The 15971-nt window shown below is 39.6% G+C and overlaps 1 protein-coding gene across 15 annotated transcripts in view; it reads right to left on the bottom strand.

Moving 5' to 3' along the window:
- LOC105484451 (RAB GTPase activating protein 1 like) overlaps positions 1-15971 on the bottom strand; it is a 796528-nt gene that overhangs the window by 5688 nt on the left and 774869 nt on the right. For all 15 annotated transcript variants that reach the window (XR_011607830.1, XM_071069690.1, XM_011746062.3 and 12 more), the window contains 4 exons: positions 14064-14168; positions 11341-11424; positions 7506-7577; positions 767-964 (listed from right to left, as the gene is read on the bottom strand). Coding sequence is in view for 14 of the 15 variants with exons in the window: in XM_071069690.1 (XP_070925791.1) it covers positions 767-964; positions 7506-7577; positions 11341-11424; positions 14064-14168 (459 nt within the window). In the remaining variant the exon portion in view is untranslated. The remainder of the gene's footprint in view (positions 1-766; positions 965-7505; positions 7578-11340; positions 11425-14063; positions 14169-15971) is intronic.

The raw sequence follows: 15971 nt of genomic DNA, 5'->3' as shown, positions 1-15971 counted from the left end.
TGCAAGTTAGATCCAAATTTAGGTTTAGGTTGCAACCCAAGATAACAGGTTTAAAAACCACAAATAAATGTAAATATATGGATGAATTTTTACTGGTAGTATAAGCATGAATGAATTCCAGTTCCAAAGAAATAGGCTTTGCCCTAAGAATGTCCAGGGTCAGAGCAGACACATGGTGGAAGCTGGCTGGTGTGGTGCAGGCTGGCGACATGGCAGCTATGGCGTTGGTAGGGATCACTGAGAAAATGAAATGAAGAAGAGTCCATCAGAAGCCAGAACTATTTCTAATTATATTATGCTCCAATATGGAGAAAGATAATGGGGAAAGGGGGTTGACAAAATGAGCTAAAGATAAAAAGCAGCTCCAAAGAAAAGAACGGGTGTCAGCTAATGTGTGGCTCTCAGGGTACACACATCAGAGGGGCTTTGGTTTTTCATTTTCAGGATCAGCCACTGAAGTGACCACATTCTGTGAGAAAGGATGTAAGCAAAAAATCTCAGGGTAAAAAAAAACAAAAAGCTTATGCTTAATTAAGTTCTCCTAAGATATACTTTTAATTATTAAAATTTCATTTAAAATTATGTATTTGTTTATATCAGTGTTAAGAATACATGATATAAAATGTGATTATGCAGGACACATTAGCAGATAGAAAACATATTCATCATACAATTCTGACCTAGATAGGTATATTCTGAAGTACCAGAGTATCTTGGACCATTAATTGTTTATTCTTTCTTCTTGTCCTTTTATCAAATCACCAACCTGAATTTTACACTTGGCCTCCACCAACTGCAGTTTGGTTTGTGCCAGTTCCAGTTCCATCTCTCTCAGCTGCTTCTTAAGTGAGTCCTTCTCATCATCCGTTTCAATTCCCTGGTCCTCTCTGCTTGTGGCTGCTAGTTTCAAAGCACCCTCCTTGCTGAAAATGTCACTGCAGTGTTTGCATGCCATCATCTTACCCTAAAGTATCCAAAAGAGACAACCAACATCAAGCTGTATTCCATAGGCTAAATCACTTTCTGAAACAATATATGACTTTTTTAGATGCTGTTTATTGTCACGAATGCAGGCCCATTTCTGAAGGTTATTTTTCTTGTGCTGCAATCAAAATCATTAGTCAGCCCGAACCCAACTATCCAAGATGGGTGCTCCCTTTTCCTGAAGTATCTCTAGAAATACCCTAGAAATAGAAAGTATTGTAGCATCTCTTTGAAATCTGTTCTAGAAATTTTATGCTATCATTATTCTTACTAGATGCCAAGCACCACACCAAATGCTTTACTTGTAGTATTTTACTAATCCTAAAGCAACTCTGTAAGTAAGCACTATCATCATCCTCATTTCATAAAGAAAGAAACTCAGAGTTTAAAGAACTTGCCTACAGTAGACTGAGGATGGTCATCATGACTACCCTTGCAACAAAGCACATGTTCTGTTGTTGAGTTTTAAGCAAAGAGGACCCCTATTGTTTAAAGTAATAAAAGTAACTCCGGCCTGGTGCAGTGGCTCATGCCTGTAATCCCAGCACTTTGAGAGGCTGAGGTGGGCGGATCACAAAGTCAGGAGATTGAGACCAGCCTGGCTAACATGGTGAAACCCCATCTCTACTAAAAATACAAAAAATTAGCCAGGTGTAGTGGCATGTGCCTATAGTCCCAGCTACTCGGGAAGCTGAGGCAGGAGAATCGCTTGAACCCGGGAGGTGGAGGTTGCAGTGAGCTGAGATTGCACTACTGCACTCCAGCCTGGGCGACAGAATAAGACACCATCTCAGGAAAAAAAAAAAAAAGTAACTACCACATGCCCAGATTGCCAGTTGGGCACATAGCACTGAACAACAGCAGCTGTTTTCCAGACAATAGTGCTGTTGTTTTCTTAAAGTATTTTAAAAAATAATTCAGTAGAGGTAAAAGATATTACACGCTATTTCTACTTTGATGCCCTACTGCTACAACAAGCTCCATGTGTCCATCACCATGCCCATCCTCCTCTCTTCACACACAAAAAGCAAGTCTCCACCACACTTCTGTGCCACTGGGCATGTCTCCACCATTTGGGCCTGAAGACTTTGGATCATCTTTTCATTAGCTTCTCTTTCATCCTATGTCCAGTTGACCATTAATTTCTTCCTCTTGGGCCGGGTGCAGTGGCTCACGCCTGTAATACCAGAACTTTGGGAGGCCAAGGTGAGTGGATCACGAGGTCGAGATCCAGACCAACCTGGACAACATGGTGAAACCCCGTCTCTACTAAAACTACAAAAATTAGCTGGGCATGATGGTGCGCACCTATAGTCCCAACTACTTGGGAGGCTGAGGCAGCAGAATCGTGTGAACCCAGGAGGCGAGAATTGCAGTGAGCCGAGATCGCACCACTGCACTACAGCCTGGCGACAGAGCAAGACTCCGTCTCAAAAAGAAAAAAAAAAAAAATTTTTCTCCTTTGACATGTCTGAGCTCTTGCCATTCCAGGCTGAATCCCTAAGGGTCGCCTTCTCAGTACTCACTGGCTTCCTTCTCATCCCATCCATAATCTACTCTTTGTATTCCTGTTCATTAATATTCATTAGACATGAAAAAACAAAACTTGTCATTCTGTTACTTAAGAACCTCTGAGACACCAGTTAGAATGGCAATCATTAAAAAGTCAGGAAACAACAGGTGCTGGAGAGGATGTGGAGAAATAGGAACACTTTTACACTGTTGGTGGGATTGTAAACTAGTTCAACCATTATGGAAAACAGTATGGCGATTCCTCAAGGATCTAGAACTAGATGTACCATATGACCCAGCCATCCCATTACTGGGTATATACCCAAAGGATTATAAATTATGCTGCTATAAAGACACATGCACACGTATGTTTATTGCAGCACTATTCACAATAGCAAAGACTTGGAATCAACCCAAATGTCCATCAGTGACAGATTGGATTAAGAAAATGTGGCACATATACACCATGGAATACTATGCAGCCATAAAAAAGGATGAGTTTGAGTCCTTTGTAGGGACTTGGATGCAGCTGGAATCCATCATTCTTAGCAAACTATCACAAGAACAGAAAACCAAACACCGCATGTTCTCACTCATAGGTGGGAACTGAACAATGAGATCACTCGGACTCAGGAAGGGGAACATCACACACCGGGGCCTATCATGGGGATGGGGGAGGGGGGAGGGATTGCATTGGGAGTTATACCTGATGTAAATGACGAGTTGATGGGTGCAGCACAGCAACATGGCACAAGTATACATATGTAACAAACCTGCACGTTATGCACATGTACCCTACAACTTAAAGTATAATAATAATAAATAAATTAAAAAAAAAAAAAAAAAAGAACCTCTGAGAATAATTAGCCCAGTATAGGCATATTGTAAATATTTGTTGTGTGTTTACTGTTGACTAAAAATGTTAAATAGCTTTTGATCTGAGTCTTAAATGATTAAAAATTTACTGAGTTGGCTAAGTAATTTTATTAGGTTGAACCACATGAAGAAATAGATTGATCACATAAGAGGGAGGATGACATTTCAGCAAAGAGACACCTCCATGTGTAAAGACATAGCACCTTCAGATAACTTCAAAGAATTCAAAATGGCTTAAGCAGAAAGTGATTCAACAATGAGCGAGATGAGAGATCTCTGTGCCCGGGTCATAAAGGTCCTTAAATACCATGTTGCTGAATTCTGATTTTATCCTACAGAAAATGCATTCATTTACTCTACCGAGCCCGGTGCTACATGTCAAAGATAGAGCAATAAGTTTGACAGAGCTGCAGTTTGGCAGACCTGCTAAAACGTGATGGATACTGCTGATTCTCACCCAATATCCATTTCTCCTTCTTCCTAACAGACCCTGAGTTTATTTGAGCTGGCAGTGTGTCTAGATAAAAGGTGACACTCCCTAAATTCCCTCAAAGCTGCTATGTAAGCAGAAGTTTAGAGGGGAGCTTCTAAGAAGGCTGCTTAGAAAGAGCTCACCCAGATGAATGAGGCCTTTATATCCTGCATCTCCTTTCGGACTAAAATTCTGCCCTAGAGTATGGGTGTGATGGTGGGAGCTCTAGTTGAAAGGATTGGTTTTGGGCTGGGCGCGGCAGCTCACGCCTGTAATCCCAGCACTTTGGGAAGCTGAGGTGGGTGGGACACAAGGTCAGGAGTTCGAGATCAGCTTGGCCAACATGGTAAACCATGTATTTTGTATTTTTCTACTAAAAATACAAAAATTAGCTGGGCGTGGAGGTGCGTGCCTGTAATCCCAGCTACTCGGGAGGCTGAGGCAGGAGAATCTCTTGAACCCGGGAGGCAGAGGTTGCAGTGAGCTGAGATTGTGCCATTGTACTCCAGACTGGGCAACAGGGCAAGACTCCGTCTCAAAAAAAAAAAAAAAAAAAAAGGATTGGTTTCCAGGTGACCTTGAGGATAGAAGTCCACATGAAGATTAGCTTGGGTTACTAATGACACCAAGGGTATACCTTTCTAGTCCTAAGCTGCTTTTATGTAAAATAATCAACACCTTTTATGGTTAAGCCAATGCTATTCTGGGTTCCCTATATGTGGCCAATCTAATTCTGCATTGATACACAGAATGATAGTCAAATATCACTTTATATTTGGGAACACGCATTCTGATTATAGTGTAAAGGATGAACTGGGGTGTGATCATGACAAAAGAAGGTTATTATAGGAAACTGAAAAAAACAAAAGCTATTTATCATACCAAATGAGATAGGAAGAAGCACTAGAGAAACGGGAGGTGGTATAGTCTAACGGCTAATGTTACTGACTTTAGAGTCTGACTTCCAGGCTTAAATCCTGGTTCTACTAGCTGTGTAACCTTGATCAAAGGAATTGCCTGTTTGTGGCTTTATCATCAATAAAAAAGAAGATATACTGTCTTTTTTATTTTTTTAAATTTTGTACCAGGGTCTGTCACCCAGGCTGGAGTGCCATGGCATGCTCACAGTTCACTGCAGCTTCAGCCTCCTGGGCTCAAGCAATCCTCCCACCTCAGCCTCCTGAGGAGCTAGGACTACAGGTGCATGCCATCATATCCAGCTAATTTTTGTATTTTTTGTAGAGATGGGGTTTCACCAAGTTGCCCAGGCTGGTCTTGAACTCCTGGACTCAAGTGATCCACCCACCTAGGCCTCCCCAAAGTGTTGGAATGACAGGCGTGAGCCTAGTTGTTCTTTATTCTGGCTAAGACAAGTTTATATTCCTCTTCTTGAATGTCATGGACTTTCATTAGGCAGTCTCACCTACTTAGCCAATATTTTCCTCTGTTCCTTAATACATATTCTAACCACATCACTCTCTGTAATGAGACACTGAAACACTCATTCCTAAAATGAGTATTAATACTCATTTATAATTAAATGATTAATGATAATCATTTATCATTAATATAATTTTAAAAAAAAGACAGTATATCTTCTTTCTTATTGATGATAAAGCCACACTCATTCCTATGTTTGGGTCTTCACTCACATCATTTCTTCTATAATGTTCTTTTTAAACACTTCTCTCTAACTAATTTCTATCCACCCTGCTTTTTTGGTCTATAGCTCTCATGATTTTGTTTTCTCTGCGACGCTGATTGTCAGTGTGATCCAGCTTAGCACTTTTTTTTGTTTTTTGTTTTTTTGAGATGGAATCTCACTCTGCTGCTCAGGCTGGAGTACAGTGGCACAATCTTGGCTCACTGCAACCTCCGCCTCCTGGGTTCAAGTGATTCTCTTGCCTCAGCCTCCCGAGTAGCTGAGATTACAGGTGTGAGCCACTATGCCTGGCTAATTTTTGTTATTTTTAGTAGAGACAGGGTTTCACCATGATGGCCAGGCTGGTCTTGAACTCCTGACGTCAAGTGATCTGCCCACTTCAGCCTCCCAAAGTGCTGGGATTACCGGCGTTAGCCACTGCACCTGGCCCAGCTGAGCTCCCTTGAACTGCTTCCTAAGTTCTTAATTTGCATGTGTAACTTGTCCTACAGGAAAATTTTAAGCTCCTTTTCATGGGTAATTTCTATAACAAAATGGCAGTCTAATAGCTATACGCATAGTGTATGCTCAGTAAAACCTTCAGTGAGTAATCAATATAAATTCTCATTTTGTTATTTCCATAAAGATTTCAGTTCAACACTGAGAACACATGGGCACAGACGAGGGGAACAACACTCACCAGGGCCTGTTGTTGGGGATGGGGACTGAAGGGAGGGAACTTAGAGGACGGGTTAACAGGCATAGCAAACCACCATGGCACATGTATACCTATGTAACAAACCTGCACCTTCTGCACATGTATCCCCTTTTTTTTTTTTTTTTAAGAAGAAATTTAAAAAAAAATTCACTTCAGGATAGATAACCCCTTTACACCACGACACTTCATCAACTGAATCTTGGTCAGTATGCCTATAATGTACAAAGAGTGATAAGTGCTAACTAGAAAGAAGTGCAAAGGTAGACCAGAAAGGGAAGATACAAACATCAAATTTTATCTCATCAGAGAGGGAGACCACCAAACCCTATACTCACTAAATCTCTGATTCATATTTTGTAATATGAGTAAGAAGAAAATACTTTTGGAATACAAGGTCTTGTATGTCAGATACTAATCTAAGCACTTTATATGCACCATATACTTTATAGTCATTATCTTATTTAACATTCAGAATGATTTTATGAGGCAGGTAATGTTATCTCCATTTTATAGAACACAAAATGAAGCTTAGAAAGGTTAAATCACTTTTCAAGATTGTTAAATTATATGCTAAATTACTTAATACACATTTATTTACTAGTATGAAACCTGAACATATTCAAACAAGATGATGTCAGGTTTCTGTAACACTGGTCCCAAAAGTTGACTGTGACAACACTGCCTCTTAAGAATACCAATTCATTGGTTTACTGTTGTTTCTATGGAATAAGCAATCTGTTTTTTTCAAATAGAGCAGCAACATAATGCATTTTACCACCAGGGGGCAGCAAGTAAACAAATGCCATAGGTTTTCTTCAAAAATAAACCTCTAAAACTTAGTGCAAGAATCAGTTACCCAACACATGTTTTTCCAGCTAAGTTCTACATTGCCCATGGTGTTTACTTATAAAGAGAGTGACGGGATGATCCTACTGAGTCCCATACTGAAGCCACATCAATGCAGGCTCAGTCAATGTGGGCTGCTGAGGGTTCTCAGGTTCACACCACCAAAGAAAGCTACATGGCTCATCTCAAGCTCTGGGGCTTCTTGCAACAATGTCAAATTCCGCCTCCTTTCATGTTAGCTGCCTCTGACAGTCCACATGATTTATGGGAGCATCGTAACCTTTCAGCTGGCAGGGAAGACAATCACACCCAGTCAGAAGACAGGTATCCTAGTCTCCATAATTCCTATTAATAAATCCTTTAATAAAAATGGTGGTGTTGGGGATTCTTTTGGGTACTTACAAGCCTGTGGGACTTTGAAATAAATTTTATCACAGAACGATTTCCCTCCTTACCTTTACCACTTCCAGCTCCTCCTTGCTGGCTGCTTGCTGTTTCTCCAGCCTGGTACTCAACTGTGAACAGATCTAAGGATGAGAAAAGAGTCTTTTACTAGAAAACAGAACTCTTGCAGCATGTACACATAACTACTTATCAATTCATATGTTACTCTAGCACATCTGATCCTAGAAGGAATTTTGCAAATGAATAGCACTGCAAATGCCAGTCATTTGGGAAATGAGCAGCAGAAAGCCGGAACGTTCCATATGTAAAGCATACTCTACCTTAATTAGTAGAAACATACAGGGGGTAGATTTGGTTTCTTTCTGCCACTAGCCTTCTGTGACTGGTTCAAGTGAATTCCTGGCTTCACTTTTGGAATTAACCTATAGAATCTTTGCTGAGTATTCACTTTCTGCAAGTTAGTATGCTGAGAAAATCTTGATGAAAAGAATTCTAGACAGAAATATCTCCTGTCTACTGTCACAGAAAGAACCTGTTTTCAATCACAAAAGTTTCCTTAAGAAGTGGCAGAGTGATGTTCTCACTCATAAGTGGGGGTTGAACAATGAGAACACATAGACATAGGGAGGGGAACATCACACACCGGGGCCTGGTGGAAGGGTGGGGGACTACGGGAGGCATAACATTAGGAAAAATACCTTAATACAGACTAAAACTCTTATTAAGTAGGTTTGGCAACACAGCATAGAAATTAAAAGCTTAGCTGCTGGAGTTAAATGTGAGTTTAAAGCAAACTCCATTTCTTTATAGCTTTGTGAGCTTGGGCAAAGTCATTAATCTTTCCAAGACTCAGTTTTCTCATGACTAAAAAGTGCTGTGCTATAGCAATCAAGTGGAAAAAAAGTATGCAAAGGGGTTAGCATAGCACCTGGCCAATAGTAAGCGTACATTAAATAAAATCTATTATTATTATTTTCGATTCTGAAATAAGGTGCTAATAAGTATTAGAAATGGTAGAAAAATAAAAGAAATGGTAGAAATAGATAGATGGTAGAAATAGAAACTGGATATTCAAATCCATTGCCTGAAATAAGAATCTTTTATTTTAGAAAAGTGGATGAAAGGTGGGAGGATAGCTTGAGCCCAGGAGGTCAAGGCTGCAGTGAGCTGTGTTCAGGCCACTGTATCACTGCATTCCAGCCTGGGTGACGGAGCAAGACCTTGTCTCACAAAAAACAAAACAAAACAAAACAAAGATGGAAAAACAGGGGATGTGAAATTTTAAAGTACAATTTTGGCTAAAAACATATATGGTCTACCTCTATTATCAAAACATACGTTAAAAAACAATCTCAATTTACTCAAAAATAGCTCTGGAGATGAGGGCTTGCTTGCTGAGTCTAGTTTGTTGAGTTTCATTCCAATTCTCCAGATCCAAGCCTGAGGAACCATTAGTAGGACTGTACTGACTGATGTTAAAAAGAAGAGATTACCATGGTAGATTCTGCAAACCTTAAACCCTTTTAAATAAACCAAAACATTATGCACAGAGCCAGTAATAGCTATGTTCCAACTATAGAATACATTTTGATTGTGTCTTATATCCTAATTATCTTCAAACAGATGGGTCTGTTGCCTTTTGCGTTATTTCAAGGGCTTGCCAGATAATATTCAAGAATAGTCCCCAGGATTACTATCTGAAGAGTGCTGCATTTGGTGGCCATCCATGGCATAATCTGGCAATGAAAAATATGCATTTGTAGCGATGGGAAATTCCACAACACATGGTCTTTAATGTTCCTTATATTGGTTAATGTCTACCACCTCTTCTCTTAGATGCCCACATTCAACATCTCAGATCACCTTCAAGGTTTTCTCTTGTCTAGCAAAAAAAAAAAAAAAAAAAAAAAAAGACTGTCTTTTGTGAATTCAGGGACCTGGTTCTTCTTACTTGGACTCTGGTATTTGTGGTCTGTCTCCTTGGTTCCACATTTCTTACTGGGACAGATTAGTGCCAATAATACGTCTTTGATTATGCCACTTTACTGCTCAAAAAGGTCCTACCACAAACAAAATAAAATCCAAGGTCCCAAGCCTAGCCCCGGATCTTTCCTTGATCTGGACCCTAACGTCCCTTTGCTTCTCTTTTGTACTGGAATCTCTTACCAAATGAATTATTTTTCTCTTCACTAATCTACTTCCATGCCTTTGCACATCCTGTTCCCTCTTTTCTACCATTTCCATCCTCTTCTTTGTCTTCTTTATCTCTACAGATCCAAGTCTCACCTAGCCTTTGAAGCGCAGCTCAAAAGGATTCATTTCCCACACATAATAAGTTTCCTTTCCTCTTATTTCTACATAGGTATTATCTCCACATTATATGATAAGCTTCTAGAGAAGAAAACTTGAATTCATTCATCTTTCTGTCTGTCAAAGTATTAAGCCTCACAGAGAGAAGGCATTAAATAAACATATGTTGATTATCATAGAAAAGTAAAATAGCTCTAAAGTTTTATTTCTCAGTCTTCCGTGAGTATGCAGATTCCTTATGGAAAGATGTTCATAATGTATTAAGTGAACTAAAGCTAGTTACAAAAAAATAGGATAAACAATACAATTCATCCTGTTTATATATATTATAAATTTATTTATAAAGCATTTGTATAGCAACAATGCATATTCAATATATTACAATGATTATCTCTAGCTAGAAAGATTGAGGGAGATTTGTTTTCTTTGTGCTTCTCTGCACTATTCTAATTTTCCACAAGAACACAAATTTAATTTATAAGCAAAAAAACCACATTTTTTTAAAAAAGTAAGTATCAGACTTCAGAGTCCTATGTGAAGTAGAAGACCCCAGGGAACTCCTTAGATGAGAAGATGGCATATGGTACTTTAATTAATTCTAGAAACCTGGAATTTGAACAGATCACGCAGGGTCTCAGCAATGAGAGGAGTCCTTGCCATGTCCAGCCAACAGGAAGGTCAGGAAGGTACCAGTAGATACCAGGAAAGGGGGGCTTTCTGACACCATTCTGGTGATGGGGTCAGAAACATCCTCAAGAAGATGAGCCCTTTGTTAAAAGCATTTTAAGGTTCACAATAGAAAGCTTCCTGCTAGCACTGGCCTGCAGAGGGGAAGGCCACATAGCCATGTGGGAAAAAGAGTGCCCACCACATTCTGTACTGTGGGAGCAAAGGATACACTGATCCCCCAGCTACTGCCGTTTAATACAATAACTAAACTTTGCAAAGAGGCAGGTGTTCCGAGTGTGATCTATTGGAAATTAGCATCTGAGTAAGGCAGAAACAGGATCTCAGCAGTCATCAAAAGGTTTTCTGTTCCTCTAAATCTACCCAACATTGTAAACAACCAATAGATTGTTTTGGTCAGTTAGACCTCCCAAGTTATCAGTTATAAGTAATAAGCTATAAGTAATAGGTATGTCCAACCACTGTCTGCTTCAAAGGAGAGAGTGAGTCACTAAATTTAATAAATCTGGAAAACTATTCTGGAAACTTTAAAAACAAAAATATTTCTTTCCCAGAGAAAAACAACAATAATTATTTATTTTTTTATTTTAGAGATAGGGTCTTGCTCTGTTGCCCAGGCTGTAGTGCAGTGGTGCAGTCATAGTTTACTGCAGCCTCAAACTCCTAGGTACAAGTGATCCTCCTGCCTCAGCCTCCCAGGTAGCTGGGACTATAGGCACACGCCACTATGCCTGGCTAATTAAAAAATTTTTTTCTTTGTAGAGATGGGATCCTGCTATGCCACTCAGGCTAGTCTCAAACTCCTGGCCTCAAGCAAAAAAAAAATTAAAAAATTACTTTTATAGCAGCAAACTATAACTAGCTCTATGTGCCACAGAGGTACATTACCTGTTTATACTCAGCAATGATAGCTGTAGTCTTCTTTATTTCATATTCTGCCTTCTCTAGCTGTTTCCTGAAGACTTCTTTTAGCTAGAAAGAACAGAATGAGAAATATCAGGATTCAGCCAAAATCTTAATAAATTTTCATAAACATCTATATTCAAGTCTGTCTGATTCATAGTCAGTAACAATGGTAACAATGTTAACTATATAAATTATCTTCATAGAAGGTGCATCTTGATAATCTGAAAAAGTCAATCATCTCCAGAGATGCACAAACCTTACTTTCTTTTCTATAAAATATGAGACATATGAGCAACACCATTATAAAATTGCTTATGCTACTTCTAAACATATTGCTAAATAAGTGTCCATTCTGAAGCTATCTTTATCCTTATAAGAGTCTAAAACAAAACATCAAGGCAATACTGCATGCTAAATTTGTTACTCTTGATGTTATAAATTACTGAAAAAAATCATTGTAGGCCTCCTTATTTATAGTCTACCTTTACTGCTGTTACCTCTCTAGAGACAGAAACAAGAGGCTTTGGAGACTAGAATTAGAAAAGACAGAAGAAAATAAGAGCTTTTGAGAAGGACAGGAGATTCAGGGACTAAAGAAACTGACTTTAGAAGGAGCTAAAGTGACACATAATGGAAGGTACTTGTTACAGTCACTGAAATGTTAAATTATGAATGCTATAGTTATAACCACAGTTATTTTTGTGGCCCAGAACCTCTAGAATTCTAGGCATATAGGAAAATGAAGGTGATGGAAAAGCTCACGTGCTACCAGATACAAAGGAAAGAATTAAATTCTGCAAGTTGTTGAACAAACAAGTAATGAAACAAACAAAAAACAACTCTGCTTAAACTTAAGTACATAATCAGAATAAAGAGATGCATTCTGCAGTACAGCATCTCAAATTATTAATGGTGTATACTCTGTAATTGCTAGTTCATAAATTACTGCAATTTATAACTGCACTCCTCATTAGATTTCTGAATTTCTTCATATCTGTTAGATTCTAAAATTCTAAAAGCAATTGGTAAGTTACACTGATCTAAACTCCGTGGTTTATATTGATCTTTATTCTCTATCTGACCCAATTTAAGGACATAAACAGTAACCTTCTTGCCTCCCATGATAAGGCCCCATTGATGTTAGGACAGACTTGGCTGGCTGAGAGTCTCTGAGCAAGGGTCACTAAATTTATCTAAGCCATAGTTTCCTCCTCTGAAAATGGGAATAATCCCTATTTTACAAGGGTACCATAATGATTAAAATAGTTACACACACACAGACAGACACACACACAGACACACACATGGAGGGGAGGGAGGGTGCAAAGCATCTTGCATTGTTCTTGCCACATACTAGGTGAGTATTCAAATGTCACATTCCTTCCCATTTTAGGTATCAATTGCCTACAGGCTAGTATATGTCTATGGAACCATGGAGCAGGTAGAACCTGGGTTAAGTTCATTTGCCAAGAGCTTTATTCCTCATCTAGAGTAGCTTAAGTGGTCCAAAGATGGCAGGAAGTAAAGAAAAAACAAAACCCATTAAGGAACCTAAATAATCTAAAACTGGGTAATCAGCCCCTGAAAATTTTTGAGTAGGTAAAAAATATATATCGTGGACCGCTGTAAATGCCAAAGACTCACTAAATCAGATTCCAAGGAAAAAGAAACCATGGAACACTTTTTATAAAGTCTGGAAGGTGCTAAATGACACATTCCTCCACATGTAACTTTAGTGGAACTTTTTTCTGGTTGCTTGGATGTAGATCTTTGAAATGCTTTATGCTGTGCTTTAAATTTAGTATTACTGATGTCTCAGAATGAAACTCATTAAAATAAGCTAATCACGATTTGAGATGCTTCCTCACTTTATAAGTTAGCTACATTAGTAAAATTCAAACACACTCTTGGCAGAAGACTTCAATTGTTTGTGATGAAACTGACTCATAATCTAATCTGTGTCAGGTCCCTAGCTGGGACTGACAGGGGTAGAAAACCTTGATGAAGCAGCATGTTCTTCCTTGGGGAAGTGGAAAGCTCCAATTCCTTGGGCCGATGGGCCTCTCTGCCCCCGTCCTACACTGCTCTGCACTGGTGGCATTTTCTGGCTAATTGGCCTTACAGCTCCCATGAAGAGTGTAGGGTGCTAACTTCAAGGCTGCTTCTCAAAAGGTTTCTTTATGTTCCCCCAGGAAATAGGTTTGAAAGCTTTGCCAGGAATACTGATGCTCCTTAAGGTGTGAATCAGGAAAATGAAGTGTGACTGATTGAGGCAGGGGCTGTGTGGCAACTCCCAGCAGAAGTCTGTGCGGGCTTTCGGTTTAACAATGCTCATAAACTACTTCAGAGAAGTCTTTGTCTTGGAGATACAACACAAAATTTGCAGATTCGTCAAAGCTCTTGGATCATAATTCCAAGTTACTAAACTTAGAGAAAACTCAACACTCTTGCTAAATATTCTCAGTAAAGGCAAATTCCTAAAAGCTGTTCAAGGGTAGAAATACTGCCTCCTCTTTTAACACACTTCCAAAAAAAAAAAGATGTCAGAAATGTTGAACAAAAATGTTGAGTAAGTACACTCAATTACTTACCGCTTTAACATCACCTTTGATTTAGAAGAAATTTAATTTTCCTGATTTTTTATAGTATTAATCAATTCCCTACCTACATACCTTTGCAAAGAAAAGCCTACATATTCCTTTTACCTGGGCAGTCTCTTCCTCTTGCTTCCTCTTCTCCTCTTCAGTCTCCACCAGCCTCTGTTTGGTTAAGAGGAGTTCCTTATTCAACACATCTGCCTTGTCTTCTGCCTGCAAATCATGGTACATCACAGTCATACATAGGGCAAAGAAAGTGTGTGGAAATTTTCTCCAAACCCAATCTTCAGTTGCTGTTCCAAAATTATTGCAAGTCATTCTTTTCCCTCCTAGCTCAACCAAGGGATGACTGCTTTCACTGAATGCCAACTATGTGCCAGCTAGTTGGCGCACATTATTTCTAATCCACACACCAACAATAATTTTACAGATAATGACAGTGAGGTTTGGAAAGATCCAACAAACTGTCTGGGGTCACACATTTAATAGAGTCATGATCTGAATTCAGATTTGAATAACATCAAAGTCCATCCTCTTTCTAAATGCTTCTTACAGAGTTTTAGATGTTACAACAGCACTCACTCTGTGCAGATGGATCTGATGAAGGGGTAGAGCCTCACACAGAAACTTCCAACTGGTGGAGAATGAGGGTTGACTCAGAGAGGAGGAGCAGACAGGCTGGTCTGAGGACAACAATTAGGTGATAAATTCAAGGACTAGTTGAGGTAAACCTGCCCACATGGCCACTCACACAGGGCAGTGAGTCTAGTAAGGAGAAATTAAGACCAAAAATCCATGATAGAGAGAGCCATGAAGAAAACGGAAATATGGACCAGGAATCCAGGAAGAAAAGATCGCATTTCTAGAATGATGATGTCTATTTAACATGCCGGGCTCTCACCTTTTAGGCCACGACTTCAAGTTCACATGGCAATGAAGCATGCCCTCAGCCCTGGCCCACTCACTCCCATCTAAGTTAGCTCCCCTATCTAAATCTCTCATATTTCCCTTGATAGGACTGTCATGACAACTTACGCATGGGATTTATTTGTCTTGCTTACTAGGCGTTAAGCTCCAGGAGGCAAGAACCATATCTCTTTTGCTCATCACCCTATCCCAAGCACCAAGCCCAATGCCAAGTACAGCATAGGTGCTCCCTAATTACTTGTTGAATGAAGAGGTGTGGCTAAATCATTGCAGATGTAGACTGCATGTGGTGGAAATGGCAGAAGACCACAGGATGAGTTCAGCAGAGAGAACCCAGACACAGAGGAGAGGCAATTATGTGAAGAAGCTATCCCTGGCTGACAGCAGCAAAATGTTATCCAAGTAATGGTGAAAACTGGCTGGGTGGCCTTCTGTCTGTCTTCTGCCATATCTCCCATATGTCCAGATGGGCCAGGCCAGCCCAGTCTGCTGAGGACTGGCCAAGCGGCGTTCTGTCTGTTTTCTGCCATATCTCCTGCACATCCAGATGGCCAGACCAGCACAGTCTGCTGGTGACCGTAGAGAAACTGCATTCCAGCTGCTCTGCTTGCCCTGTCTTCTGGCTCCTGATGGCTCATAGCCCAGTGGTTAGAGCTCTGTTTGCAGATCATTTGAAACCGTTGGGTAGTTAAGGCGAAAAAGTCCCTTAAAAGTCTTTAAGACACTAAAAATTGCTCTGATGCATTAGATTTTAGGGGGGAAAATCTAACAGCAAATTAACATACTAAAATGAGAGGTAGACCTTGAGAATGCAATGAGAACACTACAAGTTAAGTTTTCAGTTAAGTTGTAAGACACCTGATGTACATCATGGAAGCATCTGGCATAAAGTATGGCATTTTAAAAGAAAACAAAAAGAGAAAAATAAATAAATAAACCATGGAAGCACAAAACTTCCATTCTAGAGCCCCAAGCCAGATGACTGACTGAGGTTACTCACAAAGCAGGGAGACCTTCCCAAAGTCTCTGATAGATGGGCACAGAGTGGCACTTTAAGAGCAGCTGTACTGCTCATTTCAGTGTTCTTAA

The sequence above is a fragment of the Macaca nemestrina genome, chromosome 1 (assembly GCF_043159975.1).
Source record: "Macaca nemestrina isolate mMacNem1 chromosome 1, mMacNem.hap1, whole genome shotgun sequence".
NCBI lineage: Eukaryota > Metazoa > Chordata > Mammalia > Primates > Cercopithecidae > Macaca > Macaca nemestrina.
This window is presented reverse-complemented; position numbering and strand designations above follow the sequence as displayed.